Below are 14266 nucleotides of genomic sequence, written 5' to 3'. Positions count from 1 at the left end.
GGTAAAGGGTACCACTCTGGCTCTCATGTCCCTCCCCCCGAGTTTCCCCCTCGTGCCGTGTACGTTGTGTCTTATGTACAATTGCCTTCTTTGTTTGACTCCCGCATCGCCTCTCGCCTTGATGTGCGCGTATGCGCGAGAAGAGAGAAGGGAAAGGGAGGGATGGAGAGAGCGAAAGAGGGACGCCGATCGCCTCATGTGTCCTCATCACCCTTCTTCTGTGGCCCAAAGGTGTTTTCCCTGACTGGCTCCCTCTCTCTCTCCATCCATCCATCTTACCACCGCAATTGCCTTGGAGTCCCCGTGTGGTGTACTTTTTATCCATTGGCACCCCCTCTTCCCCTTGCTCCTGTCCCTGGCCTGTATCCCCCTCCCCCCAAGGGGGTGCGGCCAACTTCTCTGCGGCGCGCACTACACTCAAGAAGCAATAGCAACCTCCGCCATAGACACACGATACACGCATACATGCGTGCCCGTGAACCCACCTCGATGGAACGCAATGGCAGGCGTTGGCATCCTTCCTCAGGATGCAGGCGTGCGTTTCGGCGTGTACGTGTGTGCTGGCATCTCGGCGACATCTCTCGCCCCCCCCCCCCCACCTCTGCCCGCTCTCCTTTCCTCCGCGCTTCACGTTTGCTCTATTTCGCCCCGCCTTCTTTCTTCAGCTACCAAGAATTCTCGTATTGCTTGTGTCTCGTCTAAGCTGTGTTCGCATCAGCATGGCGTACCTATATAACGCAAACCCCCGCTACAATCAACCGCCCGCGCAACACACCCAGCCTCCTGCGGCGGCGGGGGTCTACAGTCAGCCGCCCGTGACGACGCCGCTGCCTTACAACGCTCAATACGCCCAAGGCGGCGTGCAACCCCCGAGCTCGACTTCTACCGGTGTGTACGCCCCTGTAGCTGACCAGATGAACAACAACCCAGAGCTAATGGAATGGTTCCGCGCGGTCGACACAGATGGTAGCGGTACTATCAGCGTGCCGGAGCTGAGCACAGCACTGTCGTCTGCCGGTATGCCGTTCAGCCTCGCCACAACGGAGAAGCTGTTGCACATGTACGACAAAGATGGAAGCGGCACGATCAGCTTTAACGAGTTCAGGGAACTCCATCAGTTCATTATGAACATGAAGAACGGCTTCCGCCAGCGCGACTCTAGCGGTGATGGTCGGCTCGACGGCAACGAGGTGCGCGCCGCCCTCACGGCGAGCGGTTATCGTATCTCGGAGCCGACGTTCCAAGCCTTGATGCGCAAGTTTGACCGTCATCGCCGCGGCAGCCTTGGCTTTGATGACTATGTGGAGCTCTCCATCTTTATTTCGAAGGTGCGAAACGTCTTCGCCTTTTACGACCGCGAGCGCACGGGGCAGGTCACATTCACCTTTGACACCTTCGTCGGGGGCAGTGTCTCCATCCTGTAGGCTAGTGGAGCCAGTCAGAGTGAGAGTCGGTGAATTGGGGAAGAGAGGGGGGTGCGGGAGAAGGAAGGAAGCAGCGGTAAGCAAAGGGGATTCCTTCTCTGCCTTTCTGTCTCTCTCCTGTGAGCCACTCGGATGCATCGCCACAGCGTCGGCGTGCGTGTGCGTGTGTAGCACGTTAGTTGGCTCGTTATTATTGACGTTCTCCTTTGGCGCTTCACTTTATTATTCTGGTGCGACATCTACTCCGCACCTCTTTTCTTTCTTTTTCCGATTCTGTGTGATGCGCGGCCAATTCTGGTCACCCCCCCTCGCTTGTTTCCGCCCCTCCCCCCCTCACTGCCTCGCATCCTCTGTACATCCCTCCCTCTCTCTTTGCGTTTCTCTCGCTACAGCTTCGCTTTCCGTCTCAGTCTCGCTTCATGCTCACTCCGGGAACGCACAATCCTTGTTTCTCCCCCACCCCCCTTGCCCACCAAAGAACGGGAATTATTTCACATGTATTGGAGGAAGTATGCTCTGCTCATGTGTCGCTCCCCTCCCTCCCTGTCCTCTAGCACCACCCACCCCCTTCCACGACCATCTCAGCCCTTCCCCCTTCTCTGTGCGTGTGTGAGTATGAGTAAGGTAATGTGGTGATGTGGAAGAGGGCCCGTGTTAGTCTCCTTCGTGTGACTCTGCGTGGGTGGAGGAAGAGGAAGGGGACAGAGAGGGAGAAGGGGGGTTTGTCTCTTGAGGAAATTGTGGCTTCTCTCGACAACCCTCTCTTCCTCCCCGCCATACTCCCTCTCTCTCTTCCTCGAGCACTTCCCCCTCCTCCTCTCTCTCGCCTTTCACCAGTCTCTTCAGTCACTGCGTTATCGAGTTCGGTAGAGCAAAACAAAGACAAACGGAGGGGAGGGGCAAAACGGCCACATTACCTCCAACATGGCGCATAGGCGGGTGTGCTCTCGAATTGTGTGGTGCGCGCCCCTCCAACGTGGTGCTGTTGTGGGGGGAGGGGGGCACCTCTTCTCAAGTGCCACACGCATCTCTCTCTCTGTCTGTCTGCTAGTCGATGCCCTCACCATGCGCTGGCACATCCATACTCGTACATATCAATCTGAGTAGCTTACCGCTCTTTCACTGTTGCCATCACCCCTCCTCTTACCCCTTTCCTCTCCACTCCTCTTCTTATCTGCCTCACCCCCTATTCATCGACCCAGCCCCCCCCCCCCCACCACCACCACCAACCCTCCTCTCAATAGCGCCGGCGTGCGCAAGTGAACTTCCCTTTGGGGGTCGCTTCTTACTACTGAAAGTCATTGATGCCGCCCCCGACTCACCTCGACGCCCCTCTCCGCGTATAAAGTCAAGGCAAGAGCAGTGGGGATACGCACGCACTAGCCACGCACATGCATAGACACAGACAAATCTCGGACCTTACCTGCAGAGTCATACGCATACAAGCATCCCGCGTCCACAGATACCCCTCGTACCGTGGCTTCACACCGTTGGGTCCTCTACTCACGCATCTACTCCGTAAGACGCACACACACACACACACAGAGAGAAGCGGGCGGAAGGCGAACAAAGAAAAAGCGCGCATAGGCTCATCAGTAGTGGTGTGCCACACGCGCAGATACGCGAGGATGACGTCATCATTGTCGCCCTCAACGCTGCGCCTGTCGCACACTGCCGCCACCGTGGTAACCGAGGCGGTGGATGTCAGCCTGGACGAGTATTTTGAGGCCTGTCAGGCTTCATCGTCTTCCGGCTCCTCATCGCCCCGCTCGTCCTCGCCGCCCACGTCCAAGTCGGTGAGTTGCCCCTTTAAGGCATCACCATACGGCGCTGCAGTCAGTGAGAGAAACACCGCTACTGTCAAAAGCCACCACCACCACTCTTACAGCCTGCGAAGCGTCGATCCGGCCGCTGCGGTTGCCGCAGGCCTCCCCACCCCTCTGCAAGGCAACGTCACGCGGCCGCTGATGCTGCGTCCTCGGCCCTTACACAGCCCTTTGTTCCCTGACGCGCTCATCTCCATCCCCTCCACAGTAGACGAGGGGGGTGTACTACCGCAAGGCGCCTCGCCGTCTCACACGTCTACGCATCTTCCTCACCCTTCCTGGAAGCCGGAGCCTGTCGCACAGCCGCGCGGAAGCACCGCAACACTTTCGCGTAAAGGTGCAGTCGTGCGAGGAGTGGCCGGTCACGTACTTGCGAAGCGACTGAAAAACACGACATTGCCGTGTGCTCCTCCGTCTTACTCATTCTCTTCTCTCTCTTCGGCGGTCAATCACTCTGGTGCTGTAGCTCCGGAGTGGGTCAGCTCTGCATTCATGTTCCAGCTGCCGCCGCCTACAGACACCGCCGCTGCTGCCCAAGGGAAGAAGCGCTTGTCGACAACCATCATGACGCGGGGCGGGCCCGGCGGTCGTCCCTCCTCAACGTCACCACGCACGGCTCATCGCGCGGTCGCCGCTGCGCAGGAGGACTGTCTCGCTCGCCAGCGAGCGGTGCTCTTCGACGTGCTTTGTGCCCTACGCCAGCACCCCACGGCAAGTTGCGAGATGTGCGCAGACAAGGGTGGCTCACGTGACGGCGAACATGCTGGCCCCTCCCCCGCTTCTTATAGAGGTCAGTGGAGGATGCGGGAAGCTGTGCTGACTGAGGCAGCTGCCAAGGCGTGGTCGCCCACGTTCTTGGGGGTGCTGGGGCAGCTTCTGGAGGTGGCTAATGTCGTGGCAGCGGTCGACAACCATGTACGTGAGTGCGAGCTGGTACTCGGTCACCACGCCGCAGGGGACCTCGCTGAAGCGCACGGCATCTTCACTTCTAATGTCACAGCGGAGTGCAAAGGTATACAGGACGCATCGGTGGCGTTGGAGATAGCCGCAGTGCGGTCTCTAAAGCGGCTGTGCTCGGTCCTGCGGCAGCTGAGCACCGACTTTTGCCGATGGGTGCTGCAGGTGCAGGAGTACTTGCTAGTGGTGTGTGAAGGTGCTGTAGCGGTGTCGCATCTTAACGGACCGCAGCCGTCTCCTCTTCTCGCGGGGAGTGTACGGCCCGGCCTTTACAAGAGGGATGAAGAGACGCCCTACGCAGGGGGTGGGAGGCAGTACCCCCTCGGCACTGGTTCGTACACCGCTGCATCTTCCGGTGTGCCGCTTACAGTACTGCCCGTGTCGTGCTCACTGGCCGACCTCGTGACGGCCGTTCGTGAGAACATTGCGCCGCTGCAGCGCTGCCACGTGCTGGTAGTGAAAAGCGGCTGCTTTGAAGGGCTTGCGAGCTTCAACAGACCAAGTGACACGTCGAGGCCTGCGTCGACCACAAGAGGGGCCGAAGCTCATCCCGCTGGAGGACAGGCGCCGCCGCGGTCGTCTTCGTGCGCCTTGTTGGCCGCTCGCCTCCTTGACACACTCATCATTCAGGCCAGCGCCTTCCAGGACACGTCGACGATGGACCTCTACCGCCTCTACGTCATGATGCTGCTCTACACCTCGTGGCCGTACGTGCTGCTCTGCACAGCAGCCATTTTTGGCTTTGTCCGCGGCATCGATCCGCCAGTGTGGCGACGACAGCTACCACGGCTGTTTCGCTCTTCCTTCTCCCACGTGCGCATCGGCGACGCCAGCCGCCGCTGCCCGACAGACATTCTCTCCCTGCTGCTGAACTGCGTCGGGTACTATAACGCCGACGACGTCGCCGCCTCCGTCGGCGCGGGAGAGAACGGAAGGGGTGTGGCACAGCCCACAAGAGAACCGTTGCCATTGAGCGCTGGTCGAAGCTGTGACCCTGTTGTTACGTCGTGGGTGTCGGCTCCTCGCCAAGCGGGCGCCGGTAGAAGGAGTCGTTGCGTGGGGGAAGCCTCCGGGCAGTACGTTGCAAGAGTCGCCCTTGCGTCGGCCCGCACGTTTGTGCTGCGTAGTCTCGCCAGCTTCACGCGTCGGCACAGGCAAGTCGCTCTCTCGCGAACCCCAATGCCTTCACGACGCATCTCAGCTGCACTGACCAGTGTGAAGGGCCACACAGCGACGACGGCAACAGCCATGTCGGCAACCTCGAGCACTCCAGCTGGAACGACGTCATGTCAGCTTTGGCGCACGAAGAGTGTTAAGGAAATTCTGCACTACATAATGTACGAAGCCGGCGACCGTCAAGGCGACAACCCTGGCGACGGTGACCAAGCGGGAAGTGGCGCCGTCTCTGCTATCGTGGCTTACGCTCAACAGAATCAGGACGTCCACCGCCGCGTCGTGCAAGCTGCAGCGCCAAGCACGGCCGTGGCGGCAGTCGACGCAACGGGGAGCAGCAACGCTAGCGGCAGCACCGGTGCATTGCACTACGCGTACTTTCCCACAACAATTCCACTCGGATTCGTCACCATGCTGGCGGAGGGCTTGACAGGGCAACAGCAGTGGCAGCAACGCCGTGGTGACGGTGGTGTGTTGAACTTCACCGAGGAGCAGGGATGTCTGGCTTCATCATCACCCGCATTTTATCCGGGGCAGCGCAGGGTAGCTGGCGGAGGCGTGGGGTGTGGGAGGCCCCACTCACGCATACGATCCGGCGACACGAATGCTACAGCCACTTTTGAGGACAACGATGATGATGACGGCGGTGACAGCGGCGATGAGGGTAGCGGGGTGCTGCGTCGGCGCGGCATATCGCTCTGGACACTCTCTATTAGTGAGTCGGCCACCATCCCAGACGTGCGCTTCACGAACATCCTCGCTGAAGAGGAGGCGAAATTCCTGGATGCGGTCGATGACGGTGGCACAAAATTTAGCCAGCGAAGCCTGGCGCAGCGGAAGCGACGCTCCCATCAGCTGTGGATCAACGTCACCATCCCGTGTGCACGCTGGGTCACGACGGCGCTGCTCATCCCCATTGGTGTGGCGGTGCAGCGGCTGCAGGAACGCCGTTTGCAAGCGCTGTTCACACGCTCACTGCATACGGTTGTTGGTGGAGGTGACAGAGGAGGCGGCTGTTTTTATCCACGTTCTCTGCATGAACCAGCGCACGAGGCACAACAACAACAGCAGCAGCAGCAGCAACAACCAGTGGATACGACGACTCCAGCAGAACCGCTACCGCTTGGACCCCTTGCGGCATTCAATGGACTTGCCAGAAATGGGCTCGTGGGCCGCAGCAACACCGCTGCGTGCTCCTTTATTCATGCGACGAAGCTACTCGTTGACGTCGCCCTCTGCCGCGACCAGGAGAGGCTCGTTCACGGATTCCTGGAGCAACTGCACCGAGTGCCGCGATGGTGGGTACGTCAGGGCGAGGATGGCGGGGTGGGGGCGTACGGCCGGCTCGGCACCGCCGCTCCGGTTATTTCTGCCGTCTTCGCCGACGCGCTGCGCGGGAAGCGCTTCAGCGAGCTGGTGCGGCTCTCTGTGCTCCCCGCGAGGGTCGGCGGTGGTGCGGCAGCACCGAGCATGACGACTGCCGATACTCCCACTGCTTCGGGGCTGCAGGGTAGGCAAGGGAAAGAGGGGGAGGAAGGGCACAGCAGCCCTTCCGTTGTAGAGGACATGCTCGACGTGTTCGCGTCCTTCCAGTTGAGCTTTGCCTTCCCCGACGCCTTCGAGTGCATTTTGCAGCCGCGAGACTTGAGCATGTACGTGGAGCCCTTGACGGGCACGACAGAGCGCAGCTACCAGACATACTTTTGGCAGCGCCGCCGGCGCCTCTACGTGGAGGAAGGCGGTGCAGGGGAAAGGCGCGCATCACCGGTGCCTTCAGTGGTCGCGGGCTCGACTGGTATTGCGCTCGCCGATGTGTGGAGTTACGCTTTTGGCTACCAATGCGCCCTCTACTACGCCCACATCACACTGCAGGCCCACCAGAAGCAGCTGCACGAACGCGACACGCAGGACGCACAGATAGCCCAATCAATGGGCCCGCCAGGACAGAGTGCGATGCAGCACCTGCAGTGTGTATCGCGAGGCATGGGAAGTGCCTACTATACGCTCAACTTCGCTGTGGGCCAGCTGCTCTCCTTCACCCAGAATGTCTCGATGCGGGTCGTGTATGACTTGGAGCGCCTGCTCGCCAAGGCCATGAGCTCGTCGCCGGTGCTGCTCTCCTGCATGGAGCTGTGCTACCAGCTGGATGCGCTTCTACTGGAGCTATACCTTGTGTCGTTCCCGGCTCGCCCGCCGGTTGCGCTGAACGTGCGGGAGCGAGGCATGCAATCCCCTGCCGCCGAGGCCGTACGTGCGGCGGTGCAGCGGACACTCGAAGTGGCACTCGATCCCTCGCGCCTTCCTGCGTCGCACATCCGCAATTGCACTCGCAATGCCGTCGAGGCCCTCGTCGCGACGGTGTCTGCCGCGGCGGAGCATCACCCGTCCGCCCTCGCCGCACATCTGCAGCCGCTGGTCGTGCGGCTGACTTTCAATCGGTACTACGGCACCGATGAGGAGACACTGTCATTTCACTTTCGGTGACGCATGTTCGCCGGTAACGTTTCAGTCATGCAGACGTGCGTCATGCCTCCTGTCCATCCAAGTGAGGTACACAAGAGATGCCAAAACTGTAACGGTAGAAGGCGATGGTCGTGGTCGTGCGTACACAGGGGAGTGGGGAGGCGGTGCACGGGATGGCGGCATGAGAACAAGCGACGGGTCGAGCGTGTGGAACTTTCTTTTCTGCTTGTGTCGCCCACGACATCCCCCCCGAAGCTGCGCCTCTCCCCCCTCCCCTCCTTCCCTCCTTGTTGCCACCGCCACCGCCTCTTTCGGTCGCCATCGCTGCGGTGTAGATGACGTCGCTCCAGCCCCGCTCATTTCCTTCTATTTTGTTGCTCCGCCTCCACTCCATCACGCCCACCTCCCCAACGGCGACCAACGAGACGTCTGAGGCGACACCGCCATGACCACAAGCCGCCTATTCAGCTCATATACACGCATGTACACGTTTCCACTCCCAAACACACCAGCCTAGGCTCATGTCCATCCCCCACCTCACGGCGGAGGAGATGGCCTACTACGCCTCGCTCAGCCTCGCCGACCCCGATGAAGCGGAGCTGGCAGCATTTTTAGCAGGCACCCAGCAGGAGCACGAGGGCCACCCCAGAGAGACCGGGGCCGCTTCATCAAGCACTGCGCCATCCGCCGGTAAGAACGGAAGTACACTTATCATGTCACGCTGCGCGCCGACATGTGAGCGCTTCGACAGCAGTGACGTCGAGGGCCTTCCACCTCGATGTGCTGTGGTGCCTGTCAATCGATGGCAATCCTCCACCTTCGCGTCCACAACACTGGCAAGGTGGCTGTCGTCTGCAGGGCTCTTCCCTGAGCCGAAGCCAGCTACTCCGGACAACAGTACTCGCTACGGTATCACACAGGTGCTAGAGAAAGACAACCTGGTGGGCGGCGTAGCAGGCATTGCCGATGCCGCACTGCAGACACGATACGTTGATCTTCCAGCTAGGCAGCTCACCTCCGTTGCCTCCATCCAGTGTTTCTTGAACGCCACGCATGTGTATCTTCAGCACAACGCACTGACTAGCCTGGAAGGCGTTGAGCTGCTCTCTCAACTCCGGGTGTTGGTGGTGCACCACAACCAACTCACCTCGCTCGCTCCACTGCAGCAGCTGGACAACCTCTTCTACCTCGACGTGAGCCACAACAACCTGAGTTCCTCGGTGGACGTACTGCTGCGCAACGAGCTCCCTTGCCTGTGCCTTAAAAGTCTGAACCTCTCCGACAACCCATGTTGGTACCGGTGCGGTGGGAGAGCGAGTGATGTCGATGGAGGAAAGCAGCCCCGCACGTACGTGCAGCAGATGTGCGCCGCCTGCCCACTGCTCGAGCGGCTCGACGACGTAGACATTGACGACGGCGAGGAGGTGGTGCAGCACAGTGACAGCAGCACTGAAAGCGATGTGAGTGACGCGCTTGTGCGGCAGTCCACCGGCGCTCTACCGTCTCGACCCAGATCTATCGCCATTAGGCGTGTGCACGACGCCGTGGAAGCTGCTCGTGCAGCCAGCCTTCGAGCAAGTGTGCCGCACATGCACCCTTGCCATAGCCCCGCATCGTCTGACTCCCTCTCTAGCAGCGGTGGCGCAGAGCTCTCTATTCGATCACAGAGCGCTGGGAAGGCGAGCAAAGCCGCTTTGCTGGAGGAGGAGCAGGCCCGTTTGGTACATCAGCTGATGCTGCGGCGCGCCGCTGATGCCGCACCGGAAAGCCTGAAGGTGGTTGACACGCTTTCCACGTCGCCCCCTCACTTCAACCGCAGCACCGCCGGTAATGAGCACACACAGCCAGGAGCTGCAACGACGGAAGCACCAGCAGAGTTGAAGGTAACGCCGCCCGCCTACAGCACGGCTGATGTGTCTGAGTTTTACGGTGCGCGAAGCGACACCCTTCAGCTCTACCGTAACCTGCAGTTCACCCAGGAAGTGAGTCAGGCACGGCTGCTGCGCGACTTGGCAGCGCACTGGGACGATGTGTCCCGGGTGCTTCAGACGGCGCAGGCGTTGCAGCAAGACCGACGGCGCCGGTTACAGCAGAGGCTGCAGGCGCACACCCCAGCGTACACCGAGTCGTTGACTTTGCTTGAGAAGGAGTCCCACGCAAAAGACCTCGACCGCTATCGCAACAGTGGTGTGCATAGAAAAGGTACACCGACCAGCATTCATGTCGTGACAGGTGCCCCTGTAGCTCCACCGGCAGCCGCCGGGGCGAATGTCAGCCCTGCTGTTGATGGAAAATGGGCACCGTCGACCTCCTTCACATCCACCCACCCACTGGGGAAGACCGAAGGGAACTCTAAGAAGTGCTCGAGTGCGTCAGAGCACGTGCCGAAGCCGCCTCCGCGTCGCTAAGTGTCTGCTGTGGGCTACACGCCCTTCTCTGTCCTCTTCTTTGGCTGCGGATGCGCGTGTGGTGGACGGAGGCAAAGTGTGGGTGAGGTATCGCTCTCTGCTTCTTCGAGCGGCGGCAGCGGCAGGCTCACCCGAAAAGGCGCGTTTGATGTACAGCTCACATCTCCCTCCTCCTCTCCTTTGCGCTCTCCTTACCTGATTTGATTGCAAACCAATGTCCCCTTAGGGTCTCCCTCCCGTCCCATCCCTCCCCCGAGCTCTCTCTCTCTCTCGTATTCTCTCTCCCTTGATCAAGGCATTCTTACTGTGCGGGTATCGTCTCCACTTTCACCTTTGCCTTACTGACCCGACCCTCAGTTGTGCGTAGAACCAAACGACAAGGGGAGGGGGGGAGGTGGAGAAGCAACAGAAGAGCGTGTTGTATTCGATACGTGTATGCGTGCCTATGCTCAGGAGTGGTGTACATTGTCGTGTCCTCTCGGGTACGCTGGGGGGAGAGTGTGGTGTCGATGCTTATCTCTCTCTCTCCTCCACCACCCTAATCCTTTCCCCTCCTTCCATCTCCCACACAAGCCATCGACACGCAGCACGTTCAAGTTCTGCCCAAAGGCCTGAAGGTGAGTTGTGTCGCAGCTTTCTGTTTCTCCCACCTCCCTCCCTTCCTTCTCTCCTCCTTTTCTATCGGTGATTCATGCATCCCCCTAGCCGTCTTCACCCATACGTGCAGGGGGAGTTTGGGTAGCACTCACGCACCCCTCCCCTCCCACAGAGCCTTTTTGTTTTCGCTACTACGCGTGTCTCCGCTCCTTGCCCGTGTGTGCGTCTGTGTGCGCGCGGTGTTGTTGGTGGTGAGCATTGACGAAGGATGCGGACAACGAAGCGACGACAATCCACCGATACACGTAAGCGACTGCCGTATCCGCAGGAGCCGCAAACAAAGTAAACAAACAACACATGGACTACAGGTCACATGTCCTCTGCTCTTATCGCCAATATCCTCGCGAAGGTAGAGGTTGAGGTGCGCCAGCGCCTGCGCAGCACGGCTGCCTCGACGACGCCGGGTCCCTCCCCTGCCGCCGCCCCGCTCACCTCGCTCTCGCTCCTCACTTCAGAGGACTGGAGTGCTGTGCGGTGCTCGCTTAGAGCAGACCCCACTTTCCCACCCTCCGCTGCCGGCGCAACGAATAAGGTGGAAGGTACATCGGCAAGCCTCCAGCCGGTAGTCGCCAGTGAGCTGCTGCGGTACGTACAGATGCGGTGCGCAGAGCTGCCCATGCGTCTTCAGATTGAGGCACTACAGGCACGCCGCTACGAGCACCTCCTGCGCCAACACACGCGCGAGCTCGTCACCCTCAGCGAGTACATGGCACTGGTCAGTCGCACCCCACCCACGCTGGCGGCGGTGCCGCGAGGCGTTTCAGAGCCCACACCGAATGTGGCGCAGCTGCCGGTAGACGTGCGTGCACTGCTGGCAGAGGAGGAGATGGGGCCACGCCTCGAGCGATGCAGGGTTCGCATCCGCGAGCTAGAGACGATGGCACGGCAGGACGCAGAAGCCAAGGTGCGATGCTGTCAACGAATGGTGCTTCTCAGCGAGTTTGTCCGTGCGTTGGTGCGGCACGTTACGGCAGACGTGCTCACGTGCAAAGGGGCACCGAAGTGCGATGGCGCAACCGTGACGAAGCGGCCTCGTACTGAGCAGTCCGCATGATAGCCCCTTTCTTTTGTGAAACTCTCCGTGCCGCGGCTTTTTCCTTGGCTTCACCGCTGTGTCGCCGCTCCTCCGTCACTGCGTGTCCAAGGCGTATCTCTCAGAGAGAAAGGGAAGCGGGTTTTGTGTGCGCAATGCGGAGAGGCGCTCGCCGCTGCTCTCTCCGGATGGAGGTGGTGTGTTGCCGACAGGGGCAACTCTCTTATGATCGAGTCACAAACGCGCACCATCGCCGGCGCCACGACGCCCTCTCCGCACGGCCATCCCACGGGAACATGCAGGCGCACAATAGACATACTGGCCCGTGTGTGTGTGTCTTTTTTTTTTTTTTTTTTCAAGAGCCAAGTGGTGTCCGCACCGAAGAGCCGCCGCATCATCAGAGAAAACGACAGGGAAAGACGAGGTAGCGAGACATAGCCGCTTTATAGGGGGATTTCCCAACTAAGGCCTTGACTTCGTCCAAAGATGCACAGGCCTGCACCCTCGTGCCTGAATCACTTGTCCGTTGGATATGGCGATGCTTGCTAATCACGCAGCACGCATCCGAAGAAGAGACGAGGAGGTATGAGAAGAGCCCGCTAGACACATGGCTCGATCTGGCGGCAGGCAGTTCGTCCCAGCCGACCCGCGTTTTAGGCCGCAGTGCGGCAGACGCGTGGGTGAGCTGGGGTTCTGTGCGGGTCTTTGTTGGCATGTCTGAGGGTGGAGTAGACACAGTGGAAACATTTTCCATTCTTTGCCATACATCACATGAGTTCGACTCCACTCTACCCGAACTGCCACAGGGTCATCGCGTAGTGTGTGAAGCAGCCGTAGGTACGCGCATTACAGCAGCGCCATCTCGGTCACCTGAATACGGCCACTGCTTCCCATTCTACCCACCCCTGCTTCACAAGTCGCCACTTGGTGCACCTCCCGAGGCGTGGCTCAGGCTTCCCACAACAGTGGGGTGTCAGGGCTGGGTGAGATTTGCTTCGAGTCGCCTTACCGCTTTGCCATGTAATAGGGGTAGCATAAATGTGCTCTCTGTCGCTGCTCACTCCAGCGCAACGTCATTCAGGGCCCGACTGCTGGCATCCACAGCGGCACATTGCTCTGACCACTTCCCATCGTGGTCGCCTGACTCTGAGGTACCGCGCACAGAGGTGGTCGGCATCCTCATGGGGGAGATCGAGTCGCACGGTAAAGATGGGAAAAAAAAGCGACCTGAAAAGGACTGCAGTGTCTCCGCGTCACACGAAATAACAAAAATGTTTTTTTTTTTTGGACATCCACAACGGGGAGGCTCGAGTACGATACCCGTCTCAGCGTGGGTTCCCAACAAGAGTGGAAGAAGCGGATGTAAAATGGCGCGATCTTCACATCGCCACGCCTACCCGTGCATTGCGGTGAGCTGCAATGCCTCACCTCCATACATCCCTTTCCCACGGCGTCCTCCCTGTCTCCCTCTTTGTGTGGGACTTCTTTTCCTCTGCCCCGCCCCCACCGCTCTTGCAGAATCGTCAGCGTGCTGTCCTCCACCCCACTGCGTCTGCCCTTGTCCGACAGCCTATCACCACCACTATCATTCCTGCACCTTCTCTTCTCTTCTTCGCCCTCGTTCCTCCTTCCATTCCGCCTCGCTGCTTCTGTGGCTCGTTTATTGCTGTGGTTGTTCCGCATTAGCTGCTCTCGCTATCCCTTCATTGGACTCTGTGCCTGTGTGTGCCTGTGTGTGCGCGTGTGTGTGCGTGTGTGTGTATGCGTCAAGGAAAAGCCCTTTTCTGTTGCTTTGTCTTTTTTCCGTTTTGCGTTCTTCCGCTTGAGTCACAGTCGCGTGAGCAAAGTTCTACGTGTGCAGGCGCGTACATTGCTGGTGCTGCCCACCCCACCCCCCACTCCCGCCCTCATATCACCTCACCCACACGCCCCCTTTTTCCACTTGGCTTTCACTTGCTGTGGCGGCCATTTGAGCTGCGCAGAAGAGCTCAAAAGACGTTGCCACTCTCCTCAACATCCCCGACCGCCTCCATTACTGCCCGCTAGCCGCTTTTTTGTCTGTGCCTTCTTCGTGTACGGAATATCTCGAAGAGAGGAGGAGAGGGGCGCCAAACCGCAGGCACGCGTGGGTCTCCTGCAAGCGCATATTGCGGAGCGCTTCATTACGCCCTTTCCACCTTCACAGACACCCAATAATTGCCTCTATAAAATAGTCTCTCTCCTTATAGACCCATTTATTTGGTCATACATCATCACGGCGCCATATTACTGACTTGAGCAACTCTCTCCCTCCCTCCCCGTGCCCTTCTCGCGCGCGCTGCCCCA

The 14266-nt window shown here is 59.6% G+C and overlaps 4 protein-coding genes across 4 annotated transcripts; all 4 read left to right on the top strand.

Annotated features, from left to right (window-relative positions):
* Positions 1 to 719: 719 nt before the first annotated feature.
* On the top strand, positions 720 to 1424 carry LBRM_13_1220 (programmed cell death 6 protein-like protein; the record flags this gene model as incomplete). Its single annotated transcript, XM_001563213.1, has 1 exon — positions 720 to 1424. One exon carries the CDS (start codon positions 720 to 722, stop codon positions 1422 to 1424), a length of 705 nt encoding a protein of 234 aa, XP_001563263.1.
* Positions 1425 to 2815: 1391 nt separating this feature from the next.
* On the top strand, positions 2816 to 7864 carry LBRM_13_1210 (conserved hypothetical protein; the record flags this gene model as incomplete). Its single annotated transcript, XM_001563212.2, has 1 exon — positions 2816 to 7864. The coding sequence occupies one exon, from the start codon at positions 2816 to 2818 to the stop codon at positions 7862 to 7864; it is 5049 nt and encodes a 1682-aa protein (XP_001563262.2).
* A 500-nt stretch (positions 7865 to 8364) lies between these two features.
* LBRM_13_1200 (conserved hypothetical protein) lies at positions 8365 to 10251 on the top strand (the record flags this gene model as incomplete). The annotated part of the gene is made up of 1 exon (XM_001563211.1): positions 8365 to 10251. The coding sequence occupies one exon, from the start codon at positions 8365 to 8367 to the stop codon at positions 10249 to 10251; it is 1887 nt and encodes a 628-aa protein (XP_001563261.1).
* Positions 10252 to 11221: 970 nt separating this feature from the next.
* On the top strand, positions 11222 to 11962 carry LBRM_13_1190 (conserved hypothetical protein; the record flags this gene model as incomplete). The annotated part of the gene is made up of 1 exon (XM_001563210.2): positions 11222 to 11962. One exon carries the CDS (start codon positions 11222 to 11224, stop codon positions 11960 to 11962), a length of 741 nt encoding a protein of 246 aa, XP_001563260.1.
* Between the last annotated feature and the right edge of the window lie 2304 nt (positions 11963 to 14266).

This window comes from Leishmania braziliensis, chromosome 13 (genome assembly GCF_000002845.2).
Source record: "Leishmania braziliensis MHOM/BR/75/M2904 complete genome, chromosome 13".
In the NCBI taxonomy this organism is placed as follows: domain Eukaryota; phylum Euglenozoa; class Kinetoplastea; order Trypanosomatida; family Trypanosomatidae; genus Leishmania; species Leishmania braziliensis.
This window is presented reverse-complemented; position numbering and strand designations above follow the sequence as displayed.